The sequence below is a fragment of the Hydractinia symbiolongicarpus genome, chromosome 14 (assembly GCF_029227915.1).
Source record: "Hydractinia symbiolongicarpus strain clone_291-10 chromosome 14, HSymV2.1, whole genome shotgun sequence".
NCBI classification, from domain to species: Eukaryota; Metazoa; Cnidaria; class Hydrozoa; order Anthoathecata; family Hydractiniidae; genus Hydractinia; species Hydractinia symbiolongicarpus.
In genome coordinates this window covers 19483115-19499256 of record NC_079888.1, presented here as the reverse complement: position 1 = coordinate 19499256, position 16142 = coordinate 19483115, and the positions used below count along the sequence as shown (strand labels likewise).

The following is a 16142-nucleotide window of genomic DNA, read 5'->3' as shown; positions in this document are numbered from 1 at the left end:
AGCCCCAAAGCAACACTTTATTGCAGACTGTATCCAGAGCAGATCAACGATTTTACAAATTTTAGGTAAAAATTAAAAACACTTGGATTCTCTTTGAGAAAAAAATCCGTTAAAAACATACAGCGAAGGGATTTGGTCCGCAAATTGCACTTAGGTAGTTTTTAGACTTAATGCATCCTATAAAAAGTCATACATTAAAATACCAAACACAATTTAAAGATCAAAGGACGGGAAGAAACGAAAGTTTACACGCGTGATATAATGTGATATGAGTTAGAGGTAAGCAACGCTTTATAGTTCTATATCTGATATTTATACATACGCAAATAGTCCAATGTACTTTTTGTATTTTAGCTATAGCTATATATAGCTAGCAGCTTGGAACACGCCGTGTCTTAAGACCTGCCAGGCTAATCTTCTGGAGCTTAGGTAAAGCTAGCCGTACCTAAAAGCCGTACCTAAGCCGTACCTTAGCCGTACGTAACTACACTTTTCTTTTTAAGGTGAGGTAATGTATTTTAATGGAAAAAACTGAGCTAATCGTAGTGGTAAATTTGTTGTGTCACTAAATTTCTGTTTCTCAATCGCCAATGAACCCGCAAAATACAAAAAATGTTAACGAAACATGTTGCTCATATAGAAACCAAACGGGGGAGAGCGCAGGAAGGTGTTTCCCAAATCAACAATTTAAGTACCGCTGGCAATAAAAAGGTGGTTAGTACGAGCGGTGAACTTCAATGCGACTTATCAAGTAAAGTAAAATAAAGGGGTAGGTTAGGAAAAGAAAGGAAAAATATGAAAATTATAAGACAACATATATTTTACGGTTGGGTCCTATCATATAAGAAACAACTTTAAAGGCTTAAATACGTACAATAAAAACGAAATTAAGTTAAGTACGGCTAGCTAAAATAAAGTACGGCTGGACAATATTAAGGTACAGCTAGGCCCTATCGTATAAGAAACATCTTCAAATGCTACAAATGTTCCATAAAAACGAAATTAGGTTAGGTACGGCTAGCTAAAATAAGGTACGGCTGGAAAATATTAAGGTACGGCTAGGTCCTATCGTATAAAGAAACACCTTCAAATGCTAAAATTGTTCTATAAAAAATAATTCGATTAGGTACGGCTACCATTGATCAAAATGAAAGTAAGGCTGCACATCTATTTAAAGTAAAATAAATTGTATAGCTGAAAATATAAAAAATATTACCTAAGAAACGAGATGTTTTAACAAACACAAACAGGATAATATAAGACTATATTTTAATAAATATCTCTATCAGTGTCAGATTGATTGCTTACATTCTCTAACGTTTCCATTTCTACGACCAAATCTGTAATAGATCTATCTGATCTTGATGCAATATATCGAAACGCTAACAACTGTAAAAGAAAGATGTCAATAAAATCAAAGGTCGTAAAGAGTGATTTAGAGGTAGCAGGGATAGATACAGGCCAGTTCTGTTTATAGTCAGTCAGTGTGACTCTTAACCCAATTCTCAAACAATTCAAAAAAATACTGGGTAACAATTGGCCAGGGCTTCCTTCCTTGACGCTGCTAATGACATTCTCTCCATATTACTTCGATATTGTGGACTTCTGATGATAGTGGCGATGCTTTTATCGAAGGTTTCATCATTGACTGTTGCACAACAGTAAGAACGTATAAAGGACGCTTTAGAACAAATAAATTTCAAAACATGCTTACATATATTTTCAGAATCATTTTGATATCATTTTGAAAAAGACGTTGCATGTCTTTAACTACTTTGTTTGTTGCAATCTCCTTTACAAAAAGTGTTTCGTCTGATGCAACAAGGCACGAAAAATGCGAGCCGGGATGGCTGTCCAGCGTGATCAGCTTTAAATATGAGAAACGGGACTCTAAAAAGGCTTTAATCTGTCGTAAACAACCATCCGTATTCTCCAAATCAATTGCAATCAAACATTGAGCTACCAAAAGCAATTGCCGAAACTTATATGGATAAGTCAGGATGTTTCTTTGGTTAAGAAGACCGAATAGTACTTCGCAACAAATAGCATGTGTTTGATCAGATTGAGATGTTTCATTTCCCGATTTTTTCAATTCAACAAAAAAAATGTATCTTTTGAATAGATCCCTGTCCTTTGTAAATAAAGAACATTTGCAAAATGAATAAGTTTTACAAATTTCACACCTGAAATAGAAAATAAGAAGAAATTATATTTATGCTTTTCAAAAAACATCTCCTACTGCTTTAAATCATTTCACTAGAACGAACGTGTACGCATGTAAAGCCGTAAAACAACATAATGCATTTTTAGGTGTTGAAAATAGAAAACAGTAGTGTATATTTTGCTCTCGTAATAGAAAAAAAGAGTGTGTGAGGAATGAAGTGACAGTTTTTTTTGTAAGAACCACCTAGACTTGGATTCTTTTGGTTATTATTTTTCATCTTATTTGTTAATGTGTTAGCGCATTCCCCTTTTTAATTCTGTCAAGAAATATTTCTTTATGTTTGTTGTTGTTTTTAGAAAAATCAGTAAAATTTTGCCCCTGAGTATAGTTCTTATTTCGTTCTTAACCTTATTGTTCTTATAAAAAATTGTTTTTATAAAGAGTGTATATGCTGAATTAAATCGGGACACAGTTAACACAATCAAAATTAAAAATCAAAAAACTTTACTAACACATTCTTTCGCAGCTTTTTTAGGTTCTTCCTTTTTCTTATCGTTTTTCATCATTAAAATAACATGCACTCATAAACAACAACGAATATTACATTTTTTTAAAAGTTCCTTTGTTTTATATAAAAAGTTCCATTAACTATAACATCCAACGAATAAAAACGCGTGTGTTCTTCAACTGGCGAAAACGTTAATTCTACTCCTTATTCAGACATTCACAGTCTATACCTCAGTTAGACGGAAGATTTACCGCATTACTTTCAAAGTAGCATTTTTTTATTTTCCTGTGCAGAAAACAATGTGGAGCCAACCTAGTAGAGCTTATTGCATACAATTTTTTTCTTAACCTCGCCCGCACTTTACTTTCCCGTAAACTCTACTTCTTCTACGTACTTATTGTTTTTCGTTTATATTAAATTTTTTAAGCATTTAAAGTTGTTTCTTATATAATCAAATCCAGCCGTACCTTATTTCAACTAGCCGTACCTAACCTAATTTCGTTTTTATGGAACATTTGTAGCATTTGAAGATGTTTCTTTTATACGGTAGGACCCAGCCGTACGTTAATATTGTCCAGCCGTACCTTATTTTGGCTAGCCGTACCTAACATAATTTCGTTTTTATTGAACGTTTTTAGCATTTGAAATTGTTTCTTATATGATAAGACCCAGCCGTACCTTAATATTATCTAGCCGTACCTTATTTTGGCAACCGTATTTAAATATAGCCAGCTCTAGTCACTTTTAGCGCTAGCTGTACAGCTATTACGGGAACCTAACCTAATATCGTCCGCAGCGTAATAATGTTCAATCTTACTTTACTAAAGTTTTCATACATTCGATTTTAAAAATCTCTTTTGTATTTGTATTAAAATCATTTTATAAAAATTATAATACATGTAAGATATATTATTATCGGTATTTCATCATTGAGGATTCCCTAGGGGTTACTGGGGCTTGACGATGGAGTGCTCCATTTTGCATCATATTTATCGGCATGGATATTCACCTAAAAGACGAAATAAAAGTTAGACAATTTAACTTTGGTATACATTAACTACTAATTTTAAGCTTAGAAGCAAGTGGTCTTACACAGAGCTGCTAATTACGAATTTTCTTAAGTACGGCTAGGGTACGGCTAAGGTACGGCTAAGGTGCGGCTGTTAGGTACGGCTAGCTTTACTTTAGCCTTCTGGAAGTGAGAAATGGCAGTCAGGAAAATCCTCTTAATTAAGCTGTATAGCTAGCTAGCATAATTAAGAGGATTTTTTTTCTTTGAATAAGCTGTATCATACAGCTTAATTAGGTGACATATATCTAAATTAGGAGGTAGAAAAAGTTTTCCCCTGATTTCTCGAAAAATGTAAATTTTAGCAGAATCACCGCTGCTCTTTCATTGTTAGTTTGACCACTACATTTTAAAAAAAAGAATAGTATTTCCAGCACCCCGGTTGAAAAGATATGGAATAGTTAGGATGTCATAGTTAGTATACTCAGCTACTAATATCCAAATGTCTGAATGTAAGCTTCCGCATTATGTGCTATACAACACCTTTTCATGCAAGTCGGAAGCCCTTTAATCTTTGTTTATCGTAGTTACTTTAATGATCATTGCGAGAACCATGTTGCGAGTGATATAACAAAAGCTTCGTAATAAAACAATACTGTAATTATTTTCTCATAACTGCAAGCAAGTTTTATTATTAAAACTTATTGAAAATAAAATCTCCTTAGGTATAAGCTTAAGTAATGAAATTTAATGATTTGGTAACTACGCAAAAGATTAAAACGAATCGCGCAAATAATATTGTTTTTTTTTAAATGTTTTTGTGCATGTTTTTTAACTTTATTGCGTTTTAAAAAAAATATTTTTCTTAACATTTTATTTTAAACAATTTTTTTCAACGAAACATTATGCGAAAGAAATCGTGGACAAAACTATTGTTGTTGAAAAATTTTCATGTGCTTGTTTTTTGTTTAAAAGACGTTATTATTCTTTTGAACATTTTATTGCGACCTTTTCTTTTCAACAAAATTTAACGTAACATTAGCAGCATAATTTTAAAATACAAGTCTTTGTGCATGAAAGTAATTATCCATTTACTCCGACTCTCCTCCACCTCGTTCTACCACAACTTAAAAACATGATATCCAGTCCTGTTTTGGCAGCCTAGTCAATGAAGAGGCTAGGTGTGCAACACTTTACATGCCCAGAAGTGTTTCTATGTTGTCAAGGCATGTGATTCGTAATTCTTCAATAATTGTCTCTACAACGGAGGAGGGTGTTACGACAAGCGTATTTTCTATGTATTTTCAAATCACGTACTCAGATATTTTTTGTTGCAAAAAAAATAAATTAATAATTCACCCCCTTTAAAAAAAATAATAAATTTCTTCTATTCTTTTGAATTAGCAAATTAAGTAGTTATGCTTTGGGTTCCAGAATAATAACACAAATTGATAGAAACAATGTATTTCTATTGAAATGAATAGATACAACACATTCAGTATGCGTAGACTATTTATGGAAATTTTTGGGGAATGGGTAGAAATGAAGGTGCCTCCTTCGTGCTTCGTCATATGCACAAATATATAATGCATAACCTGACAGATATGAGACAGATAAGATGCATTGAGCGTCAGATGCATCGACATGTCCTGAGCGTCAGATGCATCGACATGTCCTGAGCGTCAGGCACATGCTAATTGGGGTATTTTCTTCCCTGAGTGTCAGGTATATGAGAGATGCCCTGAGCGTCAGGGGCTTCAACATGGCCTGAGCATCAGGCGCATATTTCCAATTCACATAATGACTACACTAGAGATGCCCTGAGCTTTAGGTGCATTGGCCCGTCCTGAGCGTCAGGCACATGTTAATTACTGATGTTTTTATTTATACTCTAAGCGTCAGGTGTATGAGAGATGCCCTGAGTGTCAGGGGCATGTTTCTTATTCACATGATGACTACACTATCAACACATTACTTGCCTAAACGGCTGATGAAGGAGGCCCAACACACCCACCAATTAAATTGGAGGCTCCTTACAGACTTGTTGATTCTACCTCTGGACTACAACCCTGACATAACATGAGCCAAAAGAAATGCCAGGGAAACCTTGAGGCAGAAGCAATTTGTCTGGTTGTGTTGTGCTGCGTGCTCACATAACAATTGTGATGCGGTTGTCTTTAGTTGCATTGGAGACGTTCATAATATTTCGATTTCGACTCGATTCCATTGCACCACGGTGATAAATTGAATTGGTATCTCATCCACCATTCGTAGGCGTGTTGATGACATAAACAAAGAAAAAATAGGTGAAGAAAATCAATTTATAAAAAGAGTGGGAGGGTTGGTAACTGTAAGCTGTAAGGTACATCTGAAGAACTTGTGTAGTGTGGAATGTTGGGTTTTTATATGCAACCATTAATAATCAAGACGTGGGTACAGTTCCTTTTCAGGAAAGTAAGACTAATAATTCTGGCAATCTTTAAGATATAAGATATATGTAGAAACCACTGTGCTAGGCTCTACATGACATTTCCAATGACTAAGGTAAACGTAATGTATATTAACCACAATTCTAAAGTCACCTGTGTGCCTGTCACCGCAATTAACATAAGCAAAACTTGCAGTTTAGCTCCATGAAAAGTTTTCTTGTGCTGTTTTGAAAATTATGCAAGAAGAATTTTTTTATGTTGTTTCGAAAGTTATACAGCAGGTTAAGATTGTTTAGTTTGAAAATTTCTACAGCAAGTTATTCTCCTTTCACTTATAAAAAAATCTGAAATATTATTTTAATAAAAAATTGTTCTTTTAATGTTTTTCGTGCAGTCTAAATCTATGTCCCACATGTGCAAAATTTTTTTAGGGAATTTAAATGTTATATCATAAAGGAGGAGGATGTTACGACAAACATATTCTGCAATGTATTTTTTATATATTTTTCCTATAAAGCAAACTATTCAAGCGATAGTCAGAAGTATTTCATTTTAGCTAGCAAACGTATATCACTCATCATCATCATCATTCTTGGCTTAACGTCCGTTTTCGATGCTAGCATGGGTTGGACGGGGTATATTAACACTATTATATGATATATGATATCTATATAATAATACGCCAGTTCTGTGTCTCTGTAACAGGCAAAGTAGATGTGTTCATTTTCCTTTGATGTTGCCGCAAAATGCATGTCTAGTATGTTAATTTTTTTAACGTTACAGCGCGACGTAAATAACACTACTTTAACGTCAATATCCTATAATGAATTGATGAAGCCATTACAGTGCAATTCAAACTTTGAGGTCAAATAACTTGGAAACAAGGTGGTGACGTCAATGTTTTTTCACCGCGTGGGTTACTAGGGACCACCCGGGACCAATTTGGGTAAATTTTTCAAACCTAGGTCCCCAAATCCGTTTCGGAATGCACAGGTTTATTACGTCATCAAAAAAACTTTAAACTACAATATTTCTGTAACTGTTTGTCAAAAGTACATGATGCTATACATTTTATTGATCAGCGTTTCAAGATTTATAAGATGAAGGCAACGGGTATACAATTTTTTTGTACTTTTATTAGGGACTGCTGACGTCAGCAAAATTTTTAAACCCTTATATCTCATTAACCATTCATCAAAAGCACATGATTACATACATTTTCTTGATCAGCGCTTTAAACTCCGCACAATAGAGGCAACGTAAAAACAAGGTTTTAATTTTTTTTGCAGATGGGTTGCTGACGTCATCAAAATTCATATGACGCTTATTTTTCAATTTTATCCTGCCTCAGTGGATTTTTCCACAGGCTTTATCGACTAGTAATATAATAATCATAACAAAGGAGGGAGTTACAACAATAGCGCGTATCTTGTTTTTTTTTCGAGTCTTTTCAGATCGGCGTCACCATTACTGACGCAAGTTACAGTTTTAAAAAAAATTTAAAGCAATGTATGTAATGAACGATGTATTGAAATTGTGTTCTAAAAATATAAGATATTTTAAATCTTCCTTCGAGATAAAAATTATAATAGTACAGTTTATTTATTTTATTTTTAAGTTTATTTTTATGTTTTTAATTGCTTTTGCTTACAAATTCTAAGGACTTTGCGCCGAAAATATTCTCAACATGGCCACACACGCAGGTTATTGTTATTTATACAATGAGTTTCCCTGATCTTTTCAATTTCTTGCCGTTTAATTATTTTCTCTAAAAGGCAATAGTCTTTTATGAAAGTAAATATTTATGCGAGTTTCGCGTACGCGGAAAGTTACATTCGGATTGTACTGTATCACTTGCAATGATTGGTGCAAACACTGCTGATGGAACCACCTAGCAGGTACGCAAGTATCTCAGCGAGCCTATATAATGAAAAATTATGTCACAGCGCTCTGTACGCACATGGTAAGCATACTAACCCAATCCTCACTCTTTTTGCCAGGTATTATTGGCCGATCTTTCTTTAAACACCCTACAATTCTTTCTGTGCCATTTTTCTTGTTCTAAATATAACATAAAACAATATATGGAAATAAAAGTCACTATTGTATCGATGAATTCAACAACCTCCTTGATGTAACAATGTGGCTTGAAATCTACTACTTCTTGATTTGCTAATAATTTTTTCACTTCTGTTTTTTCCAACATTAAACATTTCTCTATCTTCGATGATGTAAATGAAACTGTCTGAGACATCTGTTAAATTTTACTGAGGAAAGTGTTAGACAAAGGAAACTGAAAGAGTGAATTTTTGTATATAATTTTTTTTTTATCTCTTTTTGTTGTTTTTTTAAGGAAATATTTTATCACTATTCATCATCATCATCATTCATCATTCTTGGCTTAACGTCCGTTTTCCACGCTAGCATGGGTTGGACGGGGTATATTAATGACCCTCTTCCAATCTGATGTAGACTGTGTTAGATCTAAACTCAACTTCCTCTGTATCAAGTCTATTCTTATAACCTCCTGCCAAGTCTTTCTAGGTCTGTCCCTGGGCTTTGCCCCAGGAACTATCAAGTCTCTACACTTTCTTACCCAATTATCCTCCTCCATTCTTTCCAAGTGCCCCAGCCAATTCAATCTTTTTATCTGGATAACATCTTTAATTCTACGGATATTTAGCCTGCTTCTTAGCTCATCTGAACTCTTTCTGTCTCTCAGAATGGCGTTACACATCCACCTAACCATTCTCATATCATTCCTTTCTAAACGGTTAAGATCTTCCTGCTTCACTGCCCATGTCTCACTACCGTACAACATAACACTTCTTACACAGGCCTCATGCAACCTAACTTTTACCCCAATTGACAAGACTCTGCTAGTCAACAAAGATGTACACCAACATTTACACTAAATTCATCACTAAGTGAATCGTTAATCCTAACACAACTTCTAGAATTGCTGTACATAGACTGTACAATCGAAACTAGCCACTCACCCATACTTAATTTTCTCATAGCCCACCAAATAACTTTACGTGGCACTCTATCAAAAGATTTCTCTAAATCTACAAAGGCAAAATAGAGATTCTTTCTCTTTCCTAAATACTTTTCCTGAAGCTGTCTGAGTAAAAATATTGCATCTGTAGTGCCACGCCCTGGAACAAACAAAGCTGAAATAAAATAATGAAATGATTTTCAATTTGTTTTTTATTGAAACAATTTTAAATGAATCAGAAAATAATGAATGATTTCCATATGATTTGAAACAATTTTATGAAAAACAAATACTTTTTTTCCACAAAGACCTGTTAGTAGGGTTAAAAGTTATTTCAAAGTTTTGTTAAAAAAATTAAAAATGAGACGTTCAGAAGAGTAACACTTTTTCTAAAAAGACTTAAAGTCTTTGAGAGAGGGATCATGTGCGTTAAACTTTTTTTTAACAATTATAAATTTTTTTTAACAACTATAGCTTCTTACGATAGCTTAAGAATCTTTTGTGTAGTGTTTTGTTGAGATTAAAAAGTAGTCCCCCTAAATTCAGGGGTTATACCAATTGAGGGACCACAAAGGTGATTTTAGAGCTATGGAAGTCTTGACCTTTTTAATGTGAGTCTCTACTAACTGAGCTACCTAAATTTTCTAAGTTAGTTTTTAAGGTACAGAGGGTTTGAAGCCTTCTGTCATTAGTTTCTGAGTATCTGAAAATTGCTGTTACTGGTTTAAATATGTTCTCAAAAATTACTCTTCTATTAATTGGATAGATGCTTTCAATTTTCTATTCTGCCCACACAGAGTTGGAAAAAATACCTGATACATATGTTAGATGTGCCTGTATGCTTGCTATCATTTTATTTTGTTAAATATTTTGCATCTTCCTTTAGTTTACCTTGCACTGTTATGAACAGAAATACAACTGTGAGTATGTATCTACTGTTTACTGTGTTCCTCTTTATTCAATCGAATCAAATCCCTCCATGGGGGGTGACATATATCCCTATTTCATTGACTAGATCTCTAGCAGTAAAATTTCTTTCTCATCCATTGTTTACATCTATATACTTTTTATTTTATTTTTTTTATTATTTTGTTTTTTATTGATCCTTTTATATCCTTTTTTAAAAATATTTTTAATCATATATCTTCAGTATTACTGAAATGGTTTACTTATAGCACCAATTTTTTTTAGCATTATTAATAAGTACAGCATTCCGTTTTTTATTGCAATACCTTACAATCCATGTAAAGAGTATTTCTATTTTTCATATAGGAGACCACAACGAATAATGACAAAGATGATGGTAAAGGAAACATAGTTGTGATTATAGTTATCACAGTGATTGTTGTAATCTGCATATCAGTTCTTGTTGTTTTTCTGTTGCGGGTCCAGAAAAGGCGAAAAAGGTGATTACCACTTTGCGCTATGGTTATCAAAACATTACGGTTTTAGCAATTACGTATAACATTTATTATTTGCTGTAGGCGAAGACTGACAAAATGCGGTCATCTTGTTGCAGACCATTCAGTTGGTAAGTAAGCTTGGTAATTCTGCACAGTAAGATATTGTACTATAAACATGCTTTCTATTTTCATGTTTATTACAAGTTCCAAACACCTGGTGTCACATAAATTAAAATTTCACAAAGAAAGAGAATAAAATTAAATTATTAAAAGAATATATTTTAAGGAATTCATTTTTTTTTTAGTTTTTTTATTAATAAACACTTAGTCTTTATTTAACGCTTCTCCAATTAACACCCCCTCCCTCTAAAAGTTAAAGGGAATTGAAAGTACTTCAAACTGAGCTTTCATCATCATCATCATTCAGTCCGTTTTCCATGCTAGCATGGGTTGGACGGGGTATATTAATGACCCTCTTCCAATCTGATCTAGACTGTGTTAGATCTAAACTCAACTTCCTCTGTATCAAGTCTGTCCTTATAACCTCCTGCCAAGTCTTTCTTGGTCTGCCTCTGGGCTTTGCCCTAGGAACTATCTCGTCTTTACACTTTCTTACCCAATTATGAGCTTTGTGCTGCTAAACATGAGTTTACTGCATCAAAGTTAAAGAAAATAAATAAATAAATATTGAAATTAAATTGATAAACAAATGAACAAATAATATATAGTAAATACCCTGTCAAATCAAAACAGTACTACACATTTACAAAAGATAATGTAAAAATATATACTTCAAATTAAAAATAAAAGCATTTTGCTGACCTTCATACAGGAAAAGATCACAGTTTCATCTTCTCAAGGTCCGGAATCTACTTAGACCAATGTAGCAGAAGTTTTCATTTAAGTTTTCCACATTAAAAGAAACAAGAACAGAATGAAACTGGAAAAAGCAAATTTAAGAAGATAGTGGACGCTCTATTGTCAACCACACTCTTTTGTCTACCACCTTTGTATGCAAAAGTGATCACACATTCACAATCAGCCTTCATTTAATGACTGCAATTCTTAGGCAAATCAAAATAGTTGAATCAGATTTTTTGAACAATGAAAGATTTTTTTTCCAAGGATTAATTGCAACAACAGTGAACAGATAAATTTTGAGGTTGCATTAGTAGTATGGTGATGTAAATGTAAATATTGTAAGCCATAGCGGATTTTAGAAGGGTTGGTTATTGCTCTTTCTGACTTTAATAAGGCTGAAATGTCAACATGCAATTTATTAACTATTAAGTTGTGACACCCCTACTTTGAGATGTCATGAGTGGCCCAATGTCACCCTTACTGTGGGCCAGTATATAGGATAATTATTTTTTTTTACTTCAGTGCCAAACACTGTTAGAGTTGCAGCAACAGATGTCTAGATATTTTATTCAATGACAAAGGTTATTCTGTAAAAACCATAGAAATTTTAAGTTTTTTTTAAAATGATTTTGCTGATCCTTACCATGACTTTCAACACATTGCTTTTAACTATCCACACATCATTATAATACATATATATATATCTGCTTGTTAATGCTTTATCAACTCGCATATAAAAGACATTAACAGGTACAAAACCAATAGGATTTATTATACCTGATGCAATTATTTTTAGAACGGGCTACAAAGGCGGTTTCCATTTGTGCTGAATTTCTGCCCAACTAAACAAAACATAGCTTCACAATAAGGCATACTTATTTGTGTATGCGTGTGACAGTATTTTAAGCATTATTTTTGTGTTCATTATTGTGTTTAGAGCTTATACGAAAAAGGAATATATATGTAACAGATGAACATTTGAAAAGAAATGATGATACAATAAATAAGGTACAACAATGTTTTCCTAACATGTTTAGTGATTTCTAGCACTGATGTAGATGTATCAACAGTAAATTAGAAAAAAATGCAGTAAAATATCACTCAAGTTCTCAGTCTTTTTCAGGAGAGGCGTGCGATCGCACGCGCATGCCTTGGCACACGCCTAAAGCGTTTCAGGCGTGTGATTAATCGTGCACCTGAAAAAATAATATTGAGTTTTCAAAATCAACCTCTAAAATCCATTTTGTAGCAATGGTAGCAATGTGCGATGGTAGCCCTTGAAATAATTTTTGGAGACTCGTCAGACAAGACGTCCGATAGATTTCCGTCGTGGTCGGACACTTTTAGATCTCAGAAATTATTGTCCTTTTAATCCACGAGCAAGCCTTTTCATAGCCAACCTGGCCATCCTAGCTAATTCACCATCTCCTGACTTAGTTAAAAGAACTACGTAGACATAAATCTCTTTTACCTGGCCCCTTCATCGTTGGTAACCAGGTCTTGCACAAGAAATCCAGCCATGTGGTTCTTAACTAATGCAAAGGTGAACGCTGACGGCACACGGATGAAGCAAGTCTGCAAAACTGCACTTACAGGCGGAATAGACATTTTATCATGGATATAATTGTAGATAATTTCTTCATTTGACAAAATAATTGGAAACCATAGCAGGTCCAAATTTAATGGATTTTCTCTTTATGCCTGTAAAAAAGAAACCTAAGGGCGGTATAATTTTTTTTCTTTAAAAATTTTGTTAAAGTGTAGCTGAACTTTCAGATCATTCAATTTAAAACGTCCCCCACTTTTCTACCACAAAATGAATGCACAACAAAAATAACCTCGGAGCCCTGTTTTCTGTTTTGTCTCTATGATTTCATAGTCTTGCTACAAACACACAAAATAGCAGTTAGCAATTATTTTATCGACTTTGGTGAAAGGAGAAACTCCTTGGATTTTTTGAAAGGCTAATCATTAGTCTCATACTAATACCTGTATTTTTTTAAAATCACTGTTAAATTGGTATTCGTGCTGAGGGGTAGAGTTTTCCACCATCTGAAAACTAGTGTATAAAAATTCTCAAGATTAACATTTGAATATCATCAGTATAACAGGGTTGCAAAGCCGAAAGGGGTCCACTATGTTTGCAAGGAAATAAAGGGTTGTTTTTTTTATTGGAGCTGGCTTTTGCATTTTTTTAAACTAATGTTCTGTTCTGTTTAGTCAAACTGATCTCAACTGTATGTAAATCAATTATTTTAGGGCTCATTGCCAAGTAATTACATAAAGGTTGCTCCAGAAAGTAAAAACAAGCTACTAAAGGGTAATCTAGAAACTTCAAGAGAACATATATATACAGAGCCAAATATTGCTCTTGGTTTAACAACAGAGAGTACTCAGCTTGATTACGAGTATGCTTATTCAGCATCACAAGAGCAGTCAGAGGAAAACCCGTTGTATCTATCTGGTGGTGAAATTACTTCAAGTTTCAGGTATAAACAAAAACTAAGAGACAAGAGGATGGAAAAAGCTGCAGATAATATAATTTATAAAGCATCAACAACGCAAGATAATTATGTTGATATGTCATGCCCTGAGCATGCCATTTAATTGCTATTATTTTATAAAATGTTTATTTTTATTATATTAATATCCGATTTTTAAAAGTTGCAAAAAAATTATAGTTTAGTGTTACACGTATGACATGGGTGGCAGTTTTACACATTACACAAGCTGTTGAATTTAATCGATTCTTTTTTATGAAATATGAGCCATAACTCAAAATGATGTTTAAATGTTTTTATGGTCAGAGTGATATTTAATGTGTAATACACAACGCATGTAAACATTTCATTTAGACCTTATTTGCTTAATTTCAATCATTTGAATTGCTCTTCATGTTTTTTGCGCATCAAAAGCCATTTAATGACTTCTTTGAAAACAGCTAAAATTGGTCTAAAAACATGCCATACAAGTGTCAAGTCGTCATTTCAATTTGAGTTATAAGAGTTTTATTTCAAGCAAGAATTACGGTTTTAAACGAAAAGCATGATTTTTATACTGCTGACTTTGCTAGAGCACTTTGCTAGAGAACTTATATCTCTTTCAGCACGTACTTACATGATATTTTGTTATGTATCCAAATGAAACAAGTAAGTATTTTAAACAAGAAGCATATTTTGTCTATTTTGCAGAACCAGCCAAATTGAATCCTTTGTTTGGGATGGGGGACAAAGGTTCTTAATTTGGTAAATAGACAAGACAATTTTAAAACGACTGTGGTTGCCAAGATATGAAGAACAGATTGAATAAACCCACCCCAGATATAAGGACACTGAAAAGCTCCGGCATGAATTTAAGTCATTCCAATACTATAAAATTTCAATACCATAAATTCTTGATTTTAATTGTTTTCTTACTCTAGTTGTAAATTTCTTGACATGCAGCCATAAAGGTGCATTTACTATGCTTCATGGCTTAATTACCTTATTAGTAGTATTTTTAATCCAGACATACTCACGATGCACATAGGAAAGGTGCATTTACTATGCTTCATGGCTTAATTACCTTATTAGTAGTATTTTTAATCCAGACATACTCACGATGCACATAGGAAAGGTGCATTTACTATGCTTCATGGCTTAAATACCTTATTAGTAGTATTTTTAATCCAGACATACTCACGATGCACGATAGAATTAGTTTTATATTTTTACTTTTTAGACCTATTTATTTTTATAAAACATATTTTTATATACTTTACATTTTTAATATTTACAATCGTAGTTGTAGTTAATGTTTTATAAATCATTACGCAGAAAAGTATAAACAACGTTGCTTAAAAATCTCAGTTTTTGCCAAACGGTGAGTTAACTTCCAACTGCTCAGAAATATTTCAGTTTATCATTATATCAAAATAGTCATATATTTTTCCTCTTTATCAGCACAAATTACATTCGATTATTGTACCTTTTTTTTTAGCAGAGAATATAATACATACATGTTTTTCTGACTATACAAAAAAAGCGAATTCACATTTATGTATAAATATATTTTTGACATGTTATCATTTGTGATACTTAAATTGTAGTATTTTTATGTTAATTTTAAATTTTATTTTTATTTAAGGAGCACAGGGAAGCACTAATACTTTCACATTGAAATTTTTATTTTATTTTAGCATGTCAATTTTTAATGTTGAACAGCTACTCTTATTCACACTAATAACAATCCCGAATTGCTTAAATAATAATGTGGATACGGGGCTTTAAATATTAAGTACATATGATATGATATGAAAAACTGTACATGTAAAAATCGACGCTCTCATTTTTTTGTGGCTTTCAAAATGGGAGTGAATCTTCAAAGTTCAATGCTTAAATGAGATTTCTATTTTGCATGATCCTGGTCACATGCACCAATTTTCTATTGCGACAAGCCATGTGATTTACTACTGAGTGGAGATTCTTTAATTGGAATTTAATTCATGAATTCTTATATTCGTTTTATTACAAACAAAAATTAACACAATTGATATCAAGGTGCACAGTGAGATGCACAAGTGACATACACGCATGTGTCTCTGAGGTTTTGAGGTGCACAATAATATGAGATAAACGCTTGTGCACCTAATCAACCTACAAGGTACACAAAAAGACGTGTACCAAGACTTTAAATTTTTGAAGCCCTGGGACGGATCAATACATGTAGTCATGGTCAAATTCCCATTTTTTTCACAACAATAATTTGGTGCAATTAAAAAGCTCCATCTAT

At 33.1% G+C, this 16142-nt stretch overlaps 1 protein-coding gene across 1 annotated transcript; it reads left to right on the top strand.

The window, feature by feature from the left end:
• Positions 1–106: 106 nt before the first annotated feature.
• Positions 107–15521, top strand: LOC130624960 (uncharacterized). Its single transcript, XM_057440026.1, has 6 exons — positions 107–279; positions 9995–10028; positions 10381–10514; positions 10593–10639; positions 12310–12380; positions 13632–15521. Exons 2-6 carry the CDS (start codon positions 10011–10013, stop codon positions 13977–13979), a joined length of 618 nt encoding a protein of 205 aa, XP_057296009.1. The 5' UTR covers positions 107–279; positions 9995–10010; the 3' UTR covers positions 13980–15521.
• Positions 15522–16142: the final 621 nt, after the last annotated feature.

Excerpts from the sequence above, each read along its gene's own strand:
- LOC130624960 (XM_057440026.1), top strand. Across the intron at positions 10,515-10,592 it reads GTCCAGAAAAGGCGAAAAAG|GCGAAGACTGACAAAATGCG; the intron begins GTGATTACCACT and ends TATTTGCTGTAG. Across the intron at positions 10,640-12,309 it reads TGTTGCAGACCATTCAGTTG|AGCTTATACGAAAAAGGAAT; the intron begins GTAAGTAAGCTT and ends TATTGTGTTTAG.